At 31.4% G+C, this 24,675-nt stretch overlaps 1 protein-coding gene across 7 annotated transcripts in view; it reads right to left on the bottom strand.

The window, feature by feature from the left end:
- Positions 1 to 24,675, bottom strand: part of MDGA2 (MAM domain containing glycosylphosphatidylinositol anchor 2) — a 795,736-nt gene that overhangs the window by 130,318 nt on the left and 640,743 nt on the right. For all 7 annotated transcript variants that reach the window (XM_074290629.1, XM_074290632.1, XM_074290631.1 and 4 more), the window contains one exon: positions 19,693 to 19,713. In XM_074290629.1, the coding sequence (XP_074146730.1) occupies positions 19,693 to 19,713 (21 nt within the window). The remainder of the gene's footprint in view (positions 1 to 19,692; positions 19,714 to 24,675) is intronic.

Here is a 24,675-nt window from a genome sequence, read left to right as displayed (position 1 = left end):
CCCCATATTCAATCTGTCCAAGTCCAAACTTTGAATTATTTCTTTACTCCTATTCATGTGCCACTGAAAGTAGCTGGGAAAAATCACAATATCATCTTTACTTGCTCCAATTACAAATTTATATTATATAACATCATCATCATCATCATCATCATCATCAACATCATCATCCTTCTCTCTCTCTCTCTCTCTCTCTCTCTCTCTTCTCTCTCTCTCTCTCTCTCTCTCTCTCTCTCTCTCTCTCTCTCTCTCTCTCTCTCTCTCTCTCTCTCTCTCTCCCCCCCCTTTCCCTCTTTCCTCTCTTAAGAAATAATCTTGCCTCATTTTCTAGTAATTTTTTTTATTTAAAAAAATTTGAGGGCATTTGTTGAGAGCTTCTTCTTTTCTCTTTCTTCTCATTATATGATTAAGATGTCCTCTTCCACTATTTACTCTTTAATCTCTGCCTCATATAAAGAGGGGACTATTCTCCTTATCAAGGCAAACCTTTCTACATATACAAAATGATTCCATACTATGCTACCTTCTTTAGCAGATTTAATTCTCTTTTCTCCATTCTTTCACAAATCTTTAATTTATCACTGCCTAAGTCTCCCCATTCTCAAAAACATCCTGTTTCCTCCCATTCTAAAAAAAAAAAAAAAAAGCCTCACTTGCAATATGGCTGGCTTTCAATCACATCTCTATCCCTTGTCTTAGCTAAACTCCTTGAGAAAACAATATATTTGGTTTCCCTACTTTTTTTTTCTCTCACTCTCTTTCCAAGCTTCTGCTATGTAGCTTTTGACTTTATCATTCAAGTGAAACAGCTTTCTTCAGTTAGTTTTCATCTCTTATTTGCCATATCTAGCATTTCTTAATCTTTATCCTTCTTGACTTCTCTGTAATCTTTGACACTATCAATCACTTTTTCTTTTTTCTCTCCAACTTCTTGTGGCCTTATTGCTCTTCTGGTTCTCTTTTACTTTTCTAACTACTCATTTTTAGTATGCTTTGCTACATCTTCATCCAGGTCATTTCATTTTTAAAACATCTCTTATCTATGTTCCCTTTTCTCTCTGACACAGTCAATACCTTACTCATGATATTCCTCTCTAAATGATTGAAATAATTTGAGACATGACTTCACAATAAATGACTTCACATCAGTTCATTCTTTGTTCATATATAAAGATGGATCCATACCATTCTCCCCTCCAGAAAATATCACTGTTAATATTAGTATCAAATATAAATTCTATTTGGTTTTTGAACTTCTTCATAATTTGGCCCCTTATTTCAAAACACTAAATCTACAATCAATTGATACTGGCCTCCTTGATAATCCTTTTCATACCACATTCCTTCTCCAAACTATTAATTTCCACTGACTATTTCTAATACCTGGAAAGTCTTCTCATTTTTTAGGCTTCCCTGGCTTCCTTTAAAATCACACCTTCTGCAAGCAATCTAGCCTTTAATATTAATAATTTCCTCTGAAATTGCATCCAATTTGTCTGTATATTCATTGTTTTGGCATGTTGTATCCCTCAGTAAAATGTTTACCATAACTCATATTTTGCCTTTCTTTGTATTCCTAGTGTTTAGCATTGTGCCTGTTATGTAATAAACACTTCATATTTTTATTTAACCTGACTCTGCCTTTTGTGATTTTTGTGTTGTTACTTTTAGCTTCAATTTATTCCTAAATTACTCTTTTAAGAAGTTTATATCTCTTGCCCACAGATATAAAAATATTTTTATTTTTTTATTAATAGTATGTATAGAAGTATGAATTCATAAGATAGTGGTGCGCATGCAATAAGTACACACTAGAAGTTTTCTAAATGAGTTTAGAATTAAAATAAAATTGGTTCTTTATTCCAATTGCTATTTGCAATTATTCTAGAAATTCTGAAAAATAAGAAAAAAATTAAAGATATAAACAAAGGCAAAGAAAAGTCAAAATTTTCTTTTTTTGCTGATAACGTGATGATTTAAACAGAAAACCTTAAAGAATCAATAAACAAGCTAATTGAAGCAATCAATGCTATCAGCTAATTAGCTGGATACAAAATTAATTAAGAAAATTAAACCTTATTTCTATATTTTTATGAAAAATATTATTAATAATTGATAGAAGGAAAATAAGTTTTAGCCAAAAGCACTAAAAATCTCCTAAAATATCTGGGAGTTAATCTATTAAAAGTAATAGTAAAAATCTGTTTAGACACAATTATAAAATATTTTTAAAGTACTAAAGATCTTAAATAATTGGAGGAATACAAAGATCCCAACTTTTGGGATAAGAATTCACTATTTGACAAAAACTGCTGAGAAAGCTGGAAATCACTATGGCAGAAATTAAGCATAGACCCACCTTAACACCATACACCAAGATAAGATATAAATGGGTTCATGATTTAGGCATAAATAATGAGATTATAACTAAATTAGAGGAACATAGGATAGTTTACCTCTCAGACTTGTGGAGGGAAGGAATTTGTAACCAAAGAAGAAGTAGAGATCATTATTGATCACAAAATAGAAAATTTTGATTATATTAAATTAAAAAGCTTTTGTACAAACACAACTAATGCAAACAAGATTAGAAGGGAAGCAATAAACTGGAAAAATATTTTTACAGTTAAAGGTTCTGATAAAGGCCTCATTTCCAAAATATATAGAGAATTGACTCTAATTTGTAATAGTTCAAGCTATTTCCCAATTGATAAATGGTCAAAAGATATGAACAGACAAATTTCAGATGATGAAATTGAAACTATTTCTACTCATATGAAAGGGTGTTCCAAATCACTATTGATCAGAGAAATGCAAATTAAGACATCTCTGAGATATCATTACATACCTGTCAGATTGGCTAAGATGATAAGAAAAGATAATGATGAATGTTAGAGGGGATGTGGGAAAGCTGGGACACTGCTGCATTGTTGGTGGAGTTGTGAATGGATCTAACCACCCTGGAGAGCAATTTGGAACTATGCTCAAAAAGTTATCAAATTGTGCATACCCTTAGATCCAGCAGTGTTACTACTAGGCTTATATCCCAAAGAGATATTAAAGAAGGGAAAAGGACCTATATGTGCCAAAATGTTTGTGGCAACCCTTTTTCTATTGGCTAGAAAAATTAAATGGATGCCCAATCAATTGGAGAATGGTTGGGTAAATGGTAGCATATGAATGCTATGGAATATTATTGTTCTGTAAGAAATGACTAACAAGATGAATACAGAGAGGCTTGGAGAGACTTACATCAACTGATGCTAAGTGAAATGAGCAGAACCAGGAGATCATTATATACTTCATCAACAATACTGTATGAGGATGTATTCTGATAGATTCTCTTTGACAAAGAGAAGATCCAATTAAGTTCCAATTGATCAATGATGGACAGAATCAGTTATACCCAGAAAAGAAACACTGGGAAATGAATGTGGATTATTTGCATTTTTGTTTTTCTTCCCAAGTTATTTTTATCTTCTGAATCCAATTTTTCTTGTGCAACAAGAGAACTGTACAGGTCTGCACACATATATTGTATCTAAGATATATTTTCACATATTAAACATGTATGAGACTGCCTGCCATCTAGGGGAGGGGGTGGAGGGAGGCAAGGGAAAAGTTGGAACAGAAGTGAGTGCAAGATACAATTTTGAAAAATCATCCATGTATATGTTCTGTCAATAAAAAGCTATAATTTAATTAAAAATAGTTGGATGGATATTCAGTGCTCTTGGATGGATTATGACAAAATAATAAAAATTAAGTAACTTAATAAAATAATTACTATAATAAATTATGTATTTATTCCTATATCAATACATTTGTCAAGGGCATACTTTATGTTGATAAAATCATGCATGATTCACTTTAGGGACCAAAGGGTCTAAAATCTCAAGGGAGATAATGCAAATTAAAAAAAAATTGGAATGAAGGGGAATTAGTACTTTTAGATCTCAAATTATATTTTAAATAAATAATACAAAAACGTTGATATTGGCTAACAACTATAATTTGGTAGCCTGAGAACATAAATTACTTAGCTAATGCTTCCTTATTTGACACACACTATTGGGGAAACTGGAAAGTAGTTTGGCAGAAATTTAACTTGTAGTTGCTGTGGTGGTTGTTCTTTGTGCTCAAGGAAGATTAAAATGACATTACTATGTTGGGGTCAAGGTACAGCATATCTAAATATATCAGACACACATGAGTTTGGAAGCTTCTACTACAAGTTAGACACAAATAGACTGAATAAGCATTTGTAGTGAAATGTCTCCAAGTTTGTGCATTTCATGTTTATGTCGAGCTCCTGCATATCTGCATTGCTTGTAGACCAATGCTTATAGATCACAGTGCATTTTTAATGTGGTAATACCATACTTGGTGGTCCAGTGTCTTCCATGTCTCACAAACTATTCCAAAGTTCTTCAGAAAGACCGTGAGAGTGTCTTCTGATCTCCATTTGAGCACTTGCTTAGTGTTTTCTCTGTAAATAGTCCTTTAGATATGTTTGGCATTCTAAAAACATGGCCAATCTATCAGAATTGTGCTCTCTGCAGTAGAGTTTGAATGTTTGGTAGTTCAGCTCAAGAAAAGATCTTATTGTCCAGTACATGATCTTTCCAGGTAATATTCAGAATCTTCATAAAAACAATTCAAATGGAAGTAAATCAGATTTCTGCCATGGCACTGGTAGAGTATTCAGGTTTCATAGGCATACAGCAATGATATCAACACAACAGTTCTGTATACCTTCATTTTGGTAGGAAATCTAATGCCTCTTTTCTTCCCTACTTTCTTTTAGAACCTCCCAACCACTGAGGTAGTTCTGGCAATGTGTGTGTGTGTGTGTGTGTGTGTGTGGGTGTGGGTGTGGGTGTGAATATCATTTATGTATACATTCATGAAAATGATAACTGCCTGGTAAACGAATTTATCCAAAGCACTTAAATTTCTTCATTTGCAATAATTGATGGTTGACATATAAATAGTACTGGCTCGTGGAAAACCTCTGTTTTCTTGGTATCAATTGTCAGGCCAAATTAGCATAAACAGTTGAGAATAGAATTTATGTTTTCTTGCAACTCAATCTCAGAAGCTTCATTGAGTGGACAAGAAGTCATGAACCAATTCTCCCTCTACTTTAGTCTTGCATTAAACCTTTTCAAGTTGAATAATTTACTATCACTGTGGTAGCAGACTTTGATATCAGTAATTAGGTAACTTAAAAGAAAGATTATGGTAGATTTGAATATGATATGACTCTAAAAAGCAAAACTGTTTAGAAAAAGGTGAAAATAGTAATTATGTTTAAAAAGTAATTATGTTTAAAAAGTAAGGTGCAGATGAAGAACCAATAAAGAGGCAGGGAGAAGGTTTGTAGTTCTGAAAACATGCTCATATTGGAAATAGATTAAATAAATAATTAAATAAATGAAAGGAGAAAAAAAAAATATATATATATATATATATACACATGTATACCATGAAGGGTAACACCCTCCAAAATCGGTAAAGAAATAAGGGAATAGAGAAAAGGATAAGGTGGAACATAGGAAGGTATGTAGAAGGTATGTAGAACATAGCAGGTATGTAGATGAATGGGAAATGGGTAAAGAGGGAATTAAGGGTGAGGGGAGAAGATAAGGGATCCATTGTTCTCCTAATTTGTATATGATATCATCCTTTATACCCAAAGCATGTATCCATTGTGAATTTATTTTGATGTGAGGTGTGAGATGTAGATTTATGCCAAGTTTCTGACATCATTTCTACTTTTTCCAGCAATTTTTCTGAAATAGTGAGTTTGATTACTATAGTCCTTGATTATTTTGGCATGTGTATCTAACCTAGTCCACTGATTCAAAATGAAAAAAAATATATAATGTTAAGAAAGATTTTTATTAAATATATTTAAAATTAAATATATGTATTTTATATGCAAACATCTGTCATTTCTTTACATTATACTTAGATGACTTGGGAGAAGTGATTATTTGTCCCTGTTATTAATAACAAATTATTGAATTAGGATTAAGGTTTTCTCCCTTTTTTTCTTCATCATACAGAAATCAACCAATGAGGAAAATATTTCTCCAAGAATTACCTAGGTTAAGATCTAATCAAAGATTGTAAAAGAAATTCTTAGTCTAGATAAATGGGTGGATGCCTGATCATTGTTTTTATTCAAATAGCTTTGGGGCAATGTGCATTCTCCCTTTTGATACACAGATAATATAAAAATTGATGCCTTTGAATAAGACTTGAGTGTTCAGTTTCACATACCTCATTACATTCATATTCTATCTCTCCTTGTAATATATATTTTGTTTTAATTTCTCATTTTCATTCTCAATATATATTAATTTTATTTTTAGATTGTACTATTTGTATTGCAATAATTCTTTCCTCCCTCATTTAATAGTATAGCTATATATGAGTATGTGTATATACATACAAACAAACACAGACATATATATACAAGACACATGTCCACTTTTAATTGTAGCTTTTTAGGAGAAGGGGAAAAGAAAGGGAGAAAGGGTAAAGCAAAAAAAAAAAAAAAAAAACTATAAGGAAACAAAGAAATTATATTAAGTACAAAACACTAAAAATCACATGAGTATAAGGTGTGTTTTTTTAAAGACACTGATAAAGCACATTATTCATCCATTCTAACAAACTTCCCATAAAACATATACACTGAACAGTCATTTTAATCTGAAAAATTATTTTTAGTGATAAAATTGTTCTCCCCAATGTTAGTTTGAAAACAGAATTGTTGGCCATAGCAATATGAGAAGACAAAAAATAGTCATAAATATTGTTAAGGATGAGAAAAAAACTGAAGCTTCTGAAATAAGAATTTACTATTTGACAAAAATTATTGGGAAAACTGGAAAATAAAACTGGAATAAAAATAAGACAGAAACTCGGCATAGATCTACAGCTCACAACACAAAACCATAAATATATGCCCATGATTTGGGCATAGATGAACACCATAAACAAATTAGTATAGCAAAGGATAATTTACCTATAAGATATTTGGAGAGGGGAGGAATTTATTACCAAAGAACAACTAGTGAACATTATGAAAGGCAAAATAGACAACTTTGATAACATTAAATTGACAAGATTTTGCATAAACAAAATCAACAGAAATAAGACTACAAGGGAAATACAAAGCTGGGAAAAATTCTTTACAGTTAGTATTTGTGATAAAGGTCTCATTTCATAGTACATAAAAAACTGTATCAAATTTATGAGAATACAAGTCATTCCCCAATTAATAAATGGTCAAGGGATATGAATAGACAATTTTCAGATGATGAAATTAAAGCCATCTATAGTTATATGAAAAAAATGCTCTAAATCACTATTCATTAGAGAAATACAAATCAAAACAACTCTGAGGTACCACTACATACCTCTCAGATTGGCTAAGATGACTGAAAAATATAATGATAAATATTGAAGGGTATGTGGGAAATGTTGGACATTAATACATTGTTAGTGGAGTTGTGAAATGATCCAACCATTCTGGAGAGCAATTTGAAACTATGTCCAAATGTCTATAAACTTATCTATGCATACTCTCTGACCCAGACATGCCATTACTGGGTTTGTATCCCAAGGAAATCATAAAGGAAACCATAAAGGATCCAAATGTGCAAAAATATTTGTAGCAGCTCTTTTTGTATTAGCAAAGAATTGGATGCTCATCAGTTGGGGAATGGCTTGAACAAGCTGTGCTACATGAGGGTAATGGAATATTATTGTTTTATAAAAATGATGAACAAGCTGATTATAAAAGAGCCTGGAAAGATTTACATGAACTGATGTTGAGTGAAACAAACAGAACCAGGAATACATTGCACATAATAACAGCGGGAATGTACGATGAAAGACTTGGTTGTTAGAGTGGTTCAGTGATCCAAAGCAAACCCAATAGACTTTTCACAGAGTGAGCCATCTGCATCCAGAAACAAAACAAAACAAAACAAAACAAAACAAAACAAAAAAACAAACAAAAAAAAAAAAAAAAAAAAAAAACCTATGGATACTGAACGTAAATCAACATATGCTATGTTCATTTCTTTTTTCCATGTATAATGTATAATTGCAACAACTATATTGCTGTCTTTTTTTCTGTGAGAAATATAGTTTGTGAAATATGAAGCATTCTAAAAAAAGATGGGGAAATATTATTTTTAGCTGAAGTTATAGTTTGCTTAGATAATTCCAGAAAGTTATCAAAAAAATAATTGAGTTGATTCCTAACTTCATTAAAAATAGGATATATATTTCTATATAACACAACAACATTGAAAGGATTTATAGAAAAATAAATCTTATTCTCACAGATTCTCTAAAAGTTAATTTACAAGGATAATTTCAACATTTAAATAAAATTATAAAAAAATCTTCATACATAAAGATAAATATTTAGAGAGATTTTCTTTGCTCATATCTGGGCTAGGCCCATATAATAAAAATGAATATACTACTTAAATATTTTTTAATTTAAACATACTTCTATAAATCTACCTAGGAGGTACTTTATAGAGGCAGAAAAATAATTACAAAATTTGAAAAAAATTAGGGCTGCCATCTCAAGGGAAACAATGAAAAAAAAAAAAAAAGTAAATAGCACTTCCAGGAGTCAAATTACATTAGCAAGCAATAATCATTATAACTAACATGAAAGGAATGAAGGGAATTCCAGCAATGATATATCTCACAAATGATATTCCAAACTTTGACTGAAAACTTTTACCTTTTGAGGAAGCCCATTCTCCTATTTTTTTTAATTTTAAATTTAATACCAAATTACAAAAAGAAAGGATTACACATGAAATTGCTAATTTCTATCATTCAGAACTTGTTTTAAAAAGATGTAATAAATTCAGTATATAACTTTGAAAAAATGTCTTGGCTCAGATTATTCTAAATTTTTAGATAGTTCTAATTATAGAGCTTTTCTTATGCCAAGCTTTAATAAGCCTCTTTGTAGCTTCTGCTTATTCTCTTCTCCGTATCCAAAAAGAACAATTCTAATCATGTTCACACATGATAGCCATATACAGCTGAACACTATTATACCTATTCTGACATTTCTTTTCTTCAGACTAAATATACCCAATTCCTTCATGTCACTGAGCTTCATGTCACTCAAGGCCTTCCCCATCCTAGTTGCACTCCTCAGAACAATCTCTTGTTTAACAAAATCTTTAATCATTAGCTACAATACTCTGAAAAAATATATATAGTACAGTGGAATTACTACTTCATTATTCAGAAGCTACAATCTAAGAATATCTTCAATTTGCCTCTTATACATCTTGTTTATACATAGCTGTGGGGACTATTGTCTCTCCTATTAAACTGCAAGACCCTTGAAAGCACAGACTATTGCTTTGGGTTTTTTTTTTTTTTAGTGTCTGGCAAGTATCTGGCAAAAGCTTAATAAATGCTTATTCACTTGATTAAAATATTTCTGCATTGAATATCTCTCAATGAAGTCAAAAGTCATATGTCATTTTTGACTGCTTACTCAAACTGAGCTTGCAGTATACTAAAACATCCATTTTTTCATAATCATTAGCTGATTAATTGTGCCTCCTCCCTCTTAGACTAATAAATATCATTTATGTAACCAAGTATAAGTCTATATATATGTATATGTGTGTGTGTGTGTGTGTACACACACACACACACTTATGGAATTTCATCTTATTATATTCAACACAATGGTCCAGCTTGTCAAATGTTAGAATTCTGATTCCACACTCCAATGCAAATTCCAACTTCATATTATTAGTAAGTCTTGCTACAATGACAATAAGTTAGAATTTTCCCCCTGAAATACAATCTTACCAGTCTATTGCGATTGACCAGAAATATTTTAACATAGTGTCCAGAAATCTAAGAGTATCTTGAGTAAAATATAACTTATAAGTCCTTGGTTTTCAGTTCTTGACCAAGTCACAATCATTTATGAAATGTTTTAGATTATTTCTGGTTATGTCATTGCATGTGTGTTTCATATTTTTTTAAAATGGTAAATAATCACAATTTAATTTTAACAATTCAGAAAATTTAATTCCTTATAAACCATTTTATGTAAAGAAAATAAAAAATATATAAAGGAAGACATTTCATATTAAAGCAAATAATTCAAAGCAATCCTATTTATCATTTTAAATGGTCAAGCAGTAAAAATCTAGGATCAGATTCTTTAAAAAGAGATTTTAACTTTAGTTTTCAAATTCATTAATTTTAAGTATAAAACTTAAAAATGAATTCAAAAAGAAGTTCTAAAATGTTGTTACGTGTTAAAATATTTACATTTTTAACTCCAAATATTTTTTGCTTATCCCCATAAAATTATTTTTGGATTTCATTTGCAAGAAATTCTGAGACAAAATCAACAAACCTCCATTTTTCCTTGAAGAGTTTCTGATTTCTTTATATTTTATTCCAAATATCCCTTAATTTGTTTTTGAGATTTACTTGTTATTTTCTTTTCTATTACTGATTATGAAATGAAATTTGAAACAATAACTGTTATACCTTAATTCATCCAAAATTTTCATTTTTTATAAGATGAACATGAAATTTAGCATCACTCATATTTGTGTCAGTGATAGAATGCAAACTATTTCTTTACAGTATTGAAAATGTCTCTGCTATTGCTTACTTGCTATATAACTAAAGTGATTTTTCTCAACCTTTGATAATGTCCTATAGGTCTTTTAAGAAAATCATAATTAATAATATCATGCAACTTTTTAATTATTCTAATCATGCATTTACCCTTTGGGTTGTTTACAATTTTTATTTTTCCTGTAAATGATCAACAATTATAAATAAGTTATCTACAAGTAGTAAAACAAATTAGTGGATATGTAAGCAACTCTATATCATAATTTGAATAATATGTCTTTCAGAGATGGAATTTATAGTAAATGAATAACAGATTTATAGTCAGAGGACTTAAGTTCAAATCCAAGCTCTATCTTTTATTACTTGTCCACCCTGTAGAAAGTCTCTTAGTAATTTGAGATTTGGTTTTCTTATCTGTAATAAGATCCCTTTAAAAGCTAATTCCATGGGCCATCTGGAACTATGCTCAAAAAGTTATCAAACTGTGCATACCCTTTGACCCAGCAGTGTTAAAGAAGGGAAAGGGACCTGTATGTGCAAGAATGTTTGTGGCAGCCCTCTTTGTAGTGGCCAGAAACTAGAAACTGAGTGGATGCCCATCAACTGGAGAATGGCTGAATAAATTGTGGTATATGAATATTATGGAATATTATTGTTCCATAAGAAATGACCAGCAGGATGATTTCAGAAAGGCCTGGAGAGACTTACATGAACTGATGCTGAGTGAAATGAGCAGGCCCAGGAGATCATTATATACTTCAACAACAATACTATATGATGATCAATTCTGATGGATGTGGCCCTCTTCAACAATGAGATGAACCAAATCTATTCCAATAGACCAGTAATGAATTGAACCAGCTACACCCAGGGAAAGAACTCTGGGAGATGACTATGAACCACTACATAGAATTCCCAACCCCTATATTTTTGTCCACCTGCATTTTTGATTTCCTTCACAGGCTAATTGTGCACTCTTTCAAAGTCCGATTCTTTTTGTACAATAAAATAACTTGTACATGTATTATATTATATTAATTATATTATATTATATTACATTATATTATATTACATTACATTATATTATATTATATTATATTATATTATATTATATTATATTATATTATATTATATTATATTATATTATATTATATTATATTATATTATATTATATTATATTATATTATATTATATTATATTATATTATATTATATTGTATTATATTTAACTTATACTTTTTAACATGTATTAATAATATTTAACATGTATTAGTCAACCGGCCATCTTGGGGAAGGGGTGGGGGGAAGAAGGGGAAAAGTTGAAACAAAAGGTTTTACAATTGTCAATGCAGAAAAATTACCCATGCATATATCTTGTAAATAAAAAGTTATGATTTTTTAAAAAATGAAGTTGGTGGAACTGTCAATGGATCCAACCACTCTGGAGAGTACTTTGGAACTATGTTCAAAAAGTTATCAAACTGTGCATACCCTTTGATCCAGCAGTGTTTCTATTGGGATCATATCCCAAAGATATCTTAAAAGAGGGAAAGGGACCCACATGTACAAAAATGTTTGTGACATCCCTTTTCATAATGGCAAGAAATTGGAAATTGAATGGATGCCCATCAGTTGGAGAATGGCTGAATAAATTATGGCATATAAATACTACAGAATACCATTGTTCTGTAAGAAAGGACTAGCAGGATGATTTCAGAGAAGCTTGGAGACACCTACATGAACTCATGCAAAGCAAAATGAGCAGAACCAGGAGATCATTATACACAGCAACAACAATTCTGATATATGTGGCTGTCTTCAACATTGAGATGATTCGGACCAGTTCCACTTGGGCAGTGTAGAACAATCCACACCCAGAGAGAGAACCATGGGAACAGAGGGTGTATCTGTATTATTTGCTTGCATTTTGTTTCTTTTTTTCTCAGTTTTTCTTATTCTTCTTTCTTGATCTGATTTTTCTTGCACAACTGAATGACTGTGTGAATATGTATACACATATTGAATCTGGCATGTATTTCAGCATATTTGATATATATTGGATTGCCTGCCAAGTGGGGAAGATTGGGGGGAAGAAGGGAAAATTTTCAGCAGGGGATTATGCAGAGGTCAATATTAGAAAAATTACCTATGCATATGCTTTGTGAAAAAAAAATATTTAATAAAAAAAGACAGTTATGAAAGAGTTACGATGAAAAAATGCTATACATTCCCAAAGAAAGAACTGATGGTGTCTGAATACAGATTAAAGTATATTTTTTAACTTAAAAAAGGTAATTCCATGATGTATAATACATTTCACTGCCCCCCTTATATTGGTAGAATGAATGTTCATTTTACTAATGAGTTACTAAAGAGTTACCAAAGTTTGAGTCAGTGATTTGTGAGTGTACCTGTATGGAGCTCCCATATCATGAGACTGTGAGCTCCTTGAAAGTACGGAAGCAGCATTCTTTTTTTCCTTTTTTTTTTATCCAGAGTATTTATTACAGGACTTGATACATAGTATGTGCTTAATAAATGATCCAACTATTTCTATCTATTCATCTATCTATCTGCCTTTGTTGTCTTCCAAAGTTAGAAAAAGGTAATAAAATATCATTCCCAAAAATTCAAGTAGATGATCACTTATTTCTATGTGGATTTTGCATAGGCTATCCTTCATAGTACTCACAAAACATTTTCAGTAAGCATATATTTCACAATTTTATATCTTTATGTAGATATTCAGAGGATTGTGGAAAAAAGTTCAATGTAGATCAATTTTGCATCAGCCAAAGAATTTTGTCTTGGTTTTAAAATGTAATGAAAGACATGATCTGAGAACTTTTAAAGCTGTGCTGTTATGCTGAGTCAAAAGAAAAAATTAATCAACAATCAGTAGACAAAGTCTACTAAAAACTAATACAAGAAATTGTTTGTGAAAGCTTACTTATTACCTTTTTAGTATTTAATAAATGATAACCTCAATCATTCTAATTAAGATTTTATATATTGGCTAAAGTCATGGTTACTAGTGGGGTTTTTTTTGTAATATTTTTAAAAATTCTGTTTCAGTCACCTCTTAAGATGCTGGAATATGAAAACCTAGGTGCCTATTTAACTTATGTGGCTTCCAATAGGCGTTTATCTATGTCTGTAGTCAGAATTAACTGTTCTTCATAGTTTCTTTTAAACATATCATTCACTGGAAAAGTAGAATAGAATTAGTGGTTTCAATATCATTGCTAATGGGAATTCAACACTATGGAAGCAGCAAGGAGATATATTTTACTTCTTATTTGTTGTTCTCTTTCCAATTTCATCTATAAATGCCATTGTTATAAAAGTTTTTTTCCTCTACAAGGAAACAGATAGTGAGAAAGCTAGAAATTATGTTTAGCACTTTTCTGTAAATTAGATTTTGAATTATACCTGTGCACACAAAATATATGTGTGGATCTTCAGCTGGTTCTAATCTTTATAGGGTATTGGGGAGTAAATGCAGGAGGAAAACAGGTAAAGAATTAATATCTTTTCATTTCTAAGAATGATAATTTCCCAAGCATAAAAATAAGTCTATAGTTCAAGAAGTACATTTTAATTTCTAAAGATAATAATCAAGTTATTGATTATCAGATTTTTCTTTTAACCTGATTGAGGACTAAGCTGGAAGAGATGCATTTAAACCATACCATAATAGATTATGATAAACATTTTGTTAGGAAAAAGTGATCAATTATGTTAGTATTATTCTACATGATTCAAACGAAGGAAAATGAGATGTGATTTATTGTGTCTAATGAGAATACAAGGAAATTTTCAAGGGAGCACAAGAGGATTTTCTTTCTCCAACTTTCCTTCCAGTTTTTCTTTCTATGGATGACAAAGATGATGGATGACAAAGATGGATGACAAAGAGAGAATACTCACTATAACATACATATCAAGGATGAGAAATGGCTAAAGAATTATATTTCCGGGGGTGGATCAATTTCAATACTAAATATGTATGCACCAAGTGGTATACCATCTAACTTCCTAAAGGAGAAGTTAAAAAAGTTGCAAGAAAAAATAGACAACAGAACTATAATAGTGGGAGATCTCAACCTTGCACTCTCAGAATTAGATAAATCAAACCACAAAACAAATAAGAAAGAAATTAAAGAGGTAAATCGAATATTAGGAAAATTAGGTATGATAGATCTTTGGAGAAAACTGAATGGTGACAGAAAGAAGTATACTTTCTTCTCAGCAGTTCATGGAACCTATACAAAAATTGATCATATATTAGGACAAAAAGATCTCAAAATTAAATGCAAGAAGACAGAAATAGTAAAGACTTTCTTTTCAGATCATGACACAATAAAAACTACATGCAACAAAAAGTTAGGGGTAAATAGATCAAAAAGTAATTGGAAACTAAATAATCTCATCTTAAAGAATGATTTAGTGAAACAGCAAATTATAGACACAATTAATAATTCCACTCAAGATAATGACAATGATGAGACATCATACCAAAATTTGTGGGATGCAGCTAAAGTGGTAATAAGGGGAAATTTTATATCTTTGGAAGCTTACTTAAAGAAAATAGAGAAAGAGAAGATCAATGAATTGGGCTTGCAACTTAAAAAGCTAGAAAAAGACCAAATTAAAAACCCCCAATCAAATACTAAACTTGAAATTCTAAAATTAAAAAGGAGAAATTAATAATATTGAAAGTAAAAATACTATTGAACTAATAAATAAAACTAAGAGTTGGTTTTATAAAAAAAACAATAAAATAAATAAACCTTTGGTAAATCTGATTAGAAAAAGGAGAGAAGAAAATAAAATTGTTAGTCTTAAAAATGAAAATGGGAACTGTCCCCCAATGAGGAGGAAATTAGAGAAATAATGAGTTACTTTGCCCAACTTTATGCCAATAAATTTGATAACCTAAGTGAAATGGAGGACTACCTCCAAAAATATAGACTTTCCAGATTAACAGAGGAGGAAGTAAATTTCAGAAAAAGAAACAGAGCAAGCTATTAACCAACTCCCTAAGAAAAAATCTCCAGGACCAGACGGATTCCTGGGTGAATTCTACCAAACATTCAAAGAACAATTAGATCCAATGTTATATAAACTATTTGAAAAAATAGAGAATGAAGGAGTCCTACCAAATTCCTTTTATGACACAGACATGGTACTGATACCCACACCAGGTAGGTTCAAAACGGAGAAAGAAAACTATAGACCAATCTCCCTAATGAATATTGATGCTAAAATCTTAAATAAGATATTAGCAAAAAGACTACAGAAAATCATTCTCAGAATAATACATCATGATCAAGTAGGATTTGTACCAGGAATGCAGGGCTGGTTCAATATTAGGAAAACTATCAGTGTAATTGGCCATATTAATAATCAAATTAACAAAAATCATATGATCATCTCAATAGACACAGAAAAAGCATTTGATAAAATCCAACATCCATTTCTATTAAAAACACTTGAGAGTATAGGAATAAATGGACTTTCCTTAAAATAATCAGTAGCATCTATTTAAAACCATCAATAAACATCATATGTAATGGGGAAAGATTACAACCATTCCCATTAAGATCAGGGGTGATGTAACACATGTAAAATGTATGGTATTGCCTGTCGTCGGGGGGAGGGAATAGAGGGAGGGGGGGCAATTAAAAAAAAAAAAAAAAAAAAAAAAAAATCAGGGGTGAAACAAGGTTGCTCACTATCACCATGACTATTCAATATTGTATTAGAAATGCTAGCTTTGGCAATAAAAGTGGAGAAGGAGATTAAAGGAATTAGAATAGGTAATGAGGAAACCAAATTATCACTCTTTACTGATGATATGATGGTATAAGTAGAGAACCCCAAAGATTCAACTAAATAGTTATTAGAACTAATCCACACCTTTAGCAAAGTTGCAGGATACAAAATAAATCCACATAGATCATCGGCATTCTTATATGTCACTAACAAAATCCAATAGTTAGAGCTACAGAGAGAAATTCCATTTAAAGTAACTACCTATAGCATAAAATGTTTAGGAATCTATCTGCCAAGGGAAAATCAGAAACTATATGAGCAAAACTACAAAACACTTTCCACACAAATTAAGTCTGATTTAACCAACTGGAAAAATATCAAATGCTCTTAGGGAAAGCAAAAATAATAAAGATGACAATACTACCTAAACTAATCTATTTATTTAGCGCTATACCAATCAGACTCCCCAAAAAACTATTTTAATGACCTAGAAAAAATAACAACAAAGTTCATATGGAAAAACAAAAGGTCAAGAATTTCAAGGGAATTAATGAAAAAAAAAATCAAATGAAGGTGGCCTACTGTACTAGATCTAAAATTATATTATAAAGCAGCAGTTACCAAAACCATTTGGTATTGGCTAAGAAATAGACTAGTTGATCAGTGGAATAGGTTAGGTCCAAAGGACCAAAATAATCAATAACTCTAATAACCTAGTATTTGACAAACCCAGGGACCCCAGCCTTTTGGATAAGAACTCAATGTTTGACAAAAATTGCTGGGAAAATTGGAAATTAATATGGAAGAAACTAGGTATTGACCACACTGAACACCGTACACCAAGGTCAGGTCAAAATGGGTTCATGACCTAGGAATAAAGAATGAGATTATAAATAAATTAGAGGAACATAGGATAGTTTACCTCTCAGACCTGTGGAAGAGGAATGAATTTATATCAAAAGAAGAACCAGAGATCATTATTGATCACAAAGTAGAAAACTTTGATTTACATCAATTTGATATAAAAAGTTTCTGTACAAACTCCACTCTTAAAAAGTCTTTAGTCAATGCAGAGAAGATTAGAAGGGAAACAATAAACTGGGAAAATATTTTTACAGTCAAAGGTTCAGATAAAGGCCTCATTTCCAAAATAAATAGAGAATTGACTCTAACACATAAGAAATCAAGTCAATCTCCAATTGATAAATGTTCAAAGGATATGAACAGACAATTTTCGGATAAAGAAATTAAAACTATTTCTAGTCATATGAAAAGATGCTCCAAATCATTATTAATCAGAGAAATGCAAATTAAGACAGCTCTGAGATACCACTACACACCTGTCAGATTGGCTAGAATGACAGGGAAAGGTAATGCAGAATGTTGGAGGGGATGTGGGAACACAAGGACTGATACTTTGTTGTTGGAACTGTGAATACATTCAGCCATTCTGGAGAGCAATTTGGAACTGTGCTCAAAAAGTTATCAAACTGTGCATACCCTTTGACCCAGCAGTGCTACTACTGGGCTTATATTCCAAAGAAATACTAAAGAAGGGAAAGGGGCCTGCATGTGCAAGAATGTTTGTGGCAGCCCTCTTTGTAGTGGCCAGAAACTAGAAACTGAGTGGATGCCCATCAACTGGAGAATGGCTGAATAAATTGTGGTATATGAATATTGTGGAATATTATTGTTCTGTAAGAAATGACCAGCAGGATGATTTCAGAAAGGCCTGGAGAGACTTACATGAACTGATGCTGAGTGAAATGAACAGGACCAGGAAATCATACTGATTCTGATCTGATCATACTGATCTGATGGATGTGGCCATTTTCAACAATGAGATGAACCATATCAGTTCCAATAAAGCAATAATGAACTGAACCAGCTACACCCAGCAAAAGAACTCTAGGAGATGATTATGAACCACTACATATACTTTCCAATCCCTCTAATTTTATCTGCCTGCATTTTGGATTTCCTTCACAGGCTAAATGTACACTTTTTCAAAGTCCGATTCTTTTTGTACAGCAAAACAACTGTTTGGTCATGTATACTTATATTGTATTTAATTTAAACTCTAACATATTTAACATGTATTGGTCGACCTCCCATCAGGGCGGGGGGGAGGAGAAGGAGGGGAAAAATTGGAACAAAGGGTTTGACAATTGTCAATGTTGTAAAATTACCCATGCATATATCTGGTAAATAAAAACTATTTTAAAAAATTATATTTCAAAGATCCTACTCACTTCGAAGGTACCAGGATTCAGGTCTTAAATAGTGAAAGTAAAGAGACATAGGAAAGAACAATACTCTCTGACCCTGACCTAACACTGGATTTTCAAAAGCCAACAGTTAAATCTTATTCTGATCTTAATTCCATGGCACTATTCTCCGAAAATCTCTAGATCAGGACCAGGCCAAGCACTTATTTCAGAACTAGTCCAGATGTGGTTTCTGCTCTTGAGATGCACTACCAGTCATCTAACATAGAGAACAAATCAGCAAACCAGGAGTTAAAGCTTAAAAGTCCACCACCATAGGCCAGATAATTACATATAATGCTTATGATGTGAAGGGCAGAAATCCACAAAGAAAATGGAGAAGCCTCTCTCAAGGAAATAATCACTTTTACAGATAATCATGGCTGTTGAAGAACCTCAGTATGATTTCGGTTCTTTGCTTTCTGCACATTGCCCTGACAATAGGAAACAACTCTCAAGGGCCAAGGAAAAGGAAAGAGAGAGCCTTGAAGTTATAATATTATATTACACCATTTCTTTTTTGTTTTACCAATGTTTCCTCTTTTCAAAAGTGTAACAACACTGCAAATAAAAATCATTAGAAAACTACTAAGAACATAAATTTGAAATATTCCTTATATAAATAAGGATTAATTTTTATTTCTCTCTCTAACAGATTAAAATATCAATTTAAGAAGGCAAAAAGACTGGCAAAGAGATAGAGTAAGAAAGAATTAGACAAATGTTTATCTTTTCCCTTTAGGTGAGTTTTCCTATATTCATTTTTTAAAAATAATTACAGTAATGTATCTTTCCTTCATGTATTTTTACTTTGAAAGCTAAGTATATTTTATTTAAAATAAATATGTGAAATACTTTTTAAGAGGGAAAAAGAGCTATTTTTAAAACAAAAGAATCCTATTTTTGCATGTTTACATTATTTCTCAAAAATTTACTGAAATGAAATAACTTTAAAAAAGAATAATGAAAATACTTACGCAAATGAGGATTTACAGGAGCTAAAGAAAAGAAAGGGAAAAAAAGAATATTAGCACAAATGTAAAAAAATGTAAATTAGTAAAATGTAAACAAAATGTGAAACAATAACCAATTTTTCCTAATCTATTAGTGTCTCTGGCCAAAGTACTTAATTATCTTTCCAACTACAATCATAATGAATTATGTGGCATAATTTATTAGATTTCATTAGATTTAGCAATTATATTTTTAAGTGATCCCAAAGAATTATTATTATATAGCATGAGCTTTTCTTTTTTGCAAGTAGAGTACTGAAGTAGAGTACTGAAATGTCCTCTTAATATTCTAATCCATGCCAAAGAGATACTTTAAAAGTAAAAACAATGATATCTTACTAGCCACTTACTAAAATCTGGATATTTTGATCTTGAAAGTAATTCTCAAAGATATTGCTATGATCTTTCTATATGATATCTGCTTAATTTGAAAATACATTGGGATATAATGGAAATACAGTGTTCTTAAGTATGTGAATTCAAAAATATTTCATAGCTTTAATGTTGAAATTGTATTTTATTTTTATTTGGAAGTTGCTATCATTTAAAAGCAATCAATGTTGCTTTATGCTTATATCTTGCATAAATGTTTGCATAAACATTGCTTATGTTTTGCATAAAAGAAGTGATTTCCTCATAGAAAACTAGTAGAATTTATACTGTCTTTGAAGGCACAAATGTTATTTCAGTACAATGATGGATTAAAATGCATTTTAAAAGGATAAATTGGCTAATCTAAGAGATAGAATTACACACATATGTGCATATGCATATATAATATCTATTTTGTATATACAATATTTTATATATTTCTCTCCCCTATCTGCAGCACAAATGCCTATAATCTATAATTTACATATCTTGTATTTGAAATATATTGAAGAAAGATGCATGCATATGTTACAATCTCTACTTAACATAGTATTTACTTTAAAGCTCATGAATTTATTACCATATATTATACTGGTTTCAGAATTTAAAAACCGAGAAAGAATCAGAAAGACAGAATAAAGAGTATGCCTTATTTCTATAGAAAATGTGTATTTATTGTTTGTGGGTAAAGTTGTACTTGTCACTTTTTTTGACAATTTTTGTGGAATAAGCAAATCTTTACTATGAAGTCTAAAAGTTACTAGGACATAATTATATTACTTTTTTTCTAGTTACTATTATTGACAAATCAAATAAGACTATTATTAGTGCATTTTCTTTACATATGAGTTATATTTATTTGTGATTATTTTGAATGGATAATGTCAATCAAATATTTATTAAGCATCTACTATGTGCCAGGCACTGTGATAAGCACTAGGGACACACACACAAAAGAAGCAAAATACATACATATTCTGCCCTCAAAAAGTTTACAATTTAATGGGAAAGATAACATTTACACATCTTATATGATTAGATGGAGATAGTTATTAAAACACATGTAAAATAACAGTTCAATATATTGGGTAGTTTTTCCTATTGCTTTTAAGTGAAAATATTTTATATAAAGGCATATACTGTTATGGGCCAGAACTCATACTTAAAACAAGGATTCTTACAAGGTGCTAACTCAGTGGAATTGATAAGACAATGATTGTCTAGTTTAACATGGTGATTAATAGTTCTCTAAGTTCAGTATGATTGGCTTAATCTTACAACAAATAATGATTTCCTAGAGATATAATGACTGGTTTATACTCAGTGTAGAGCATATAACCTGGGACTCAGAGCTAAAGACAGACTCAGAAGGGCCAGACACAGATTCAGAAGGGAGACAGAGTCAGATTCATTCACTTCATCTCACAGCACCATGGTGGCTGGCCTCCTCCACTTCCCCCACTGAGACCCAGGCCAGTCTGAAAGGCTCTCAAGAAAGGTGGCCCAGGCCCCAGGCAAGGAAACTAGATCATGTAGGAGATAATAAAGGATTTGGACTTTAACACATGGCTATAATTGTGGTGATTCCTGAACTGAAATGAAGGCTGCTCTAAGACCTCCAAAAAATTCATCAAGAACATTACAATATACTGTCTTTATGATTCTGTTTGCTTAGTTTCTAATTTCCAAAATCAAAGTTACAGAATAATTATGTAGATATATGAAATTTACTGAAGTAAAGGCTATTTGAGTGGATGAAAGCAAGTAAAAATGTGTCTTTTCTTCAAATACACATTGCAAAACAAAAACCCTTAAATTATGAATTTTGTATGTTCTTTCTTTGAAAAAAAAAAGATTGGTAGAGTGGAGCCAAGATGGCAGAGAGTAGACAAGTCTCTATCTGAGCTCTTCCTAGTGTCCCTCAGATGAATATCAGATCAAGTCTCTGAACTGGTTTTGGAGTGACAGAACCCACAGATATTTGGAGTAAAACAAGTTTACAGAAGAACATATTTTGGAAGAATTTCAGAAAAAGGTTATCTTTCCAAAGGAAACTACTGAGCCCCAATGCAGCTCAGGGAGGCTGGGGGCAGAGAGCTAAGGTATTGCAGTATTACCTTATTACAGTATACCGGGGAATCTACTGCAAGACTCTTAAGCTACTCTGTCCTGGTTACAAGCCAGTGATTCAGCAGATTAGCTGTGGGACACTCAAAAAAATACAAAAGGCAAATTGTGAGCCTCTGAACCCCAGAAAAATGCAGGACTGGACACACTTATCCAGTACTGAAAGTCAGTCAGCAGCATCAGCCCCAAGGTAAACTAAAGTGGCTGTTGCCCCTTTACCCTAAGAGTAGACCGCAACCTTTAGGAAAAATTGAGCAAAAAAAGCAAAAAGAAAAAAAAAATCTGACCATAGACAATTTTTTTTTTAATGGAGAAAGAGAAGAACAGACCTCAAACCCTGAGGAGATCTTAAAGGCAAATCATCTCCAAATGAAACCCAAAAGGGTGCGATGAAATGGTCCCCATTTCACAAGGCTATCTTGTAAGAATTCAAAAAGGATCTTAAAAGAGAGTTAAAAGAAAAATGGGGAAAGGAAATGATAATTTAACAAGTGAGTTTGGAATAGGAAAAACAAACTACCTTAAGGAAACTCCTTAAAAATAGATTTGATGCAAAGGAAAAAGCATATAATTCTTTACAAAATAGATATGAAAAAGAAACCAATTCATTGAGAAGTAGAATCTGTGAAATGAAAAAAAAAATGCAATGATCAAAACACCTCATTTAAAAGTTCAATTGGCCAAATGCAAAAGGAGATAAAAAAGCTAATTGAAAAAAAAATCTACTAAAAATTAGAATTGCTCAAATGAAAATGAATGACTCAATGAGACCAAGAATCAGTCAAACAAAACCAAAAAAAAAAAAAAGAAAATATAGAAGAAAATATAAAATAACTCATTGGAAAAACAACTGACCTGGGAAACATATCTAGGAGACACAATCTAAAGATTCTTGACATCAATGTTCAGGAAATCATCAAGGAAAACTGCCTAAATGTCCTAGAATCAAAGGGTAAAATAGCCATTGAAAGAATTCACTTATTTCCTCCTGAAAGATTTCCCAAATGAAAATTTTTAAAGAATCATAGCTAAATTTCAGAATTATCAAATAAAGGAGAAAATATTGCAAGCAACCAGAAGGAAACAGTTCAAATATTTAAGAGTCACAATCAGGATTACCAAAGACCTAGCAGCTTCCACTTTAAAGGATTGAAGGGCAAGAATCTGATATTGAGAAAGGCAAAGAAACTTGGATTACAGCCAAAAATCAACTATCCCCAAAAATTGAGCAACATCTTTCAGGGAAAAAGATGAAACAGGTAAATTTTATCTATCTCTCATGAAAAGAGCAGAGCTGAATATAAAATTTGATTTTCAAATACTAAACTCAAGAGAAGCATAAAATGGTGAAAAGCAAAGAAAAAATAACTTTCTTTTAAAAGTTGAAAAGCTTATATCCCTATATGGGAAGATGTATGTTTAACTCTTGAGATCTCTATCTATATTATGGGTATACATAGAGGGTACAGATGTAATTTGATTTTATTGTGATGATATAAAAAAGGAACTAGAGAAGTAAAGTGATTCTACTGGAAGAAGAGGAAAATGGGGTAAATTACATCTCATGAAGGGGGAAAAGAATTATTACAATTGAGGGAAAGAAGGGAGAGGGATAAGCATTGTGTGAATCATACTCTCATCTGATTTGGCTCAAAGAAAGAATATCAGATACATTTAGATTCACAGAGAAAATTGTCTCACCCTATAGGAAGGGGAAATGGGAAAGGAAAGGGGAATGCTAACAGAAAGGAGAACAGAAGTAGAAACAGGAAAAGCATAAGAAAGGGGGGATAGCTGGCAAAAGGAAGGGGGGATCAGAAGCAAAATACTTAGGAGGAGGGAAAGGGGGAAAGGGAAGAGAAAAGTATAACTGGGGGAAAACAAGATGGCAGCAAGTACAGTATTATTAATTTTATCTGTGAATGTTAATGGAATGAACTCTCCTATAAAATGGAAATGGATAGTAGACTGGATTAAAAGCCAGAATTCTACAATTTGTTGTTCATAAGAAACACATTTAAAGCAATGATACATTCAGAGTAAAGGTAAATGGCTAGAGCTGAATCTATTATCTTCAGCTGAAGTTAAAAAAAAAAAAAAACAGGGCTAGCAAATCTGTTGTCAGATCAAGCAAAAGCAAAACTAGATCTAATTAATATATGTAAAAAAGTAAATTGTATCCTATTTATAAGCACTATAGATATTGAAGTAATATCAATAATAAATATATATGCACCAAGTGTTATAGCACTGAAATTCCTAGTGGAGAAGTTAAGAGTACTTCAAGAAGATTTAGACAGCAAAACTATACTAGTGGAAGATCTCAATCTTGCACTCTCAGAACTAGATAAATCCAACCACAAAATAAATGATAAGAAAGAAGTTAAGGAGTTAAGTAGAATCCCAGAAAAGTTAGGTATGATAGGCCTTTGGAGAAAATTGAATGGT

This window comes from Sminthopsis crassicaudata, chromosome 2 (assembly GCF_048593235.1).
Source record: "Sminthopsis crassicaudata isolate SCR6 chromosome 2, ASM4859323v1, whole genome shotgun sequence".
NCBI classification, from domain to species: domain Eukaryota; kingdom Metazoa; phylum Chordata; class Mammalia; order Dasyuromorphia; family Dasyuridae; genus Sminthopsis; species Sminthopsis crassicaudata.
The sequence above is the reverse complement of the archived record's forward strand: the minus strand, read 5'-3'. Positions and strand labels throughout refer to the sequence as shown.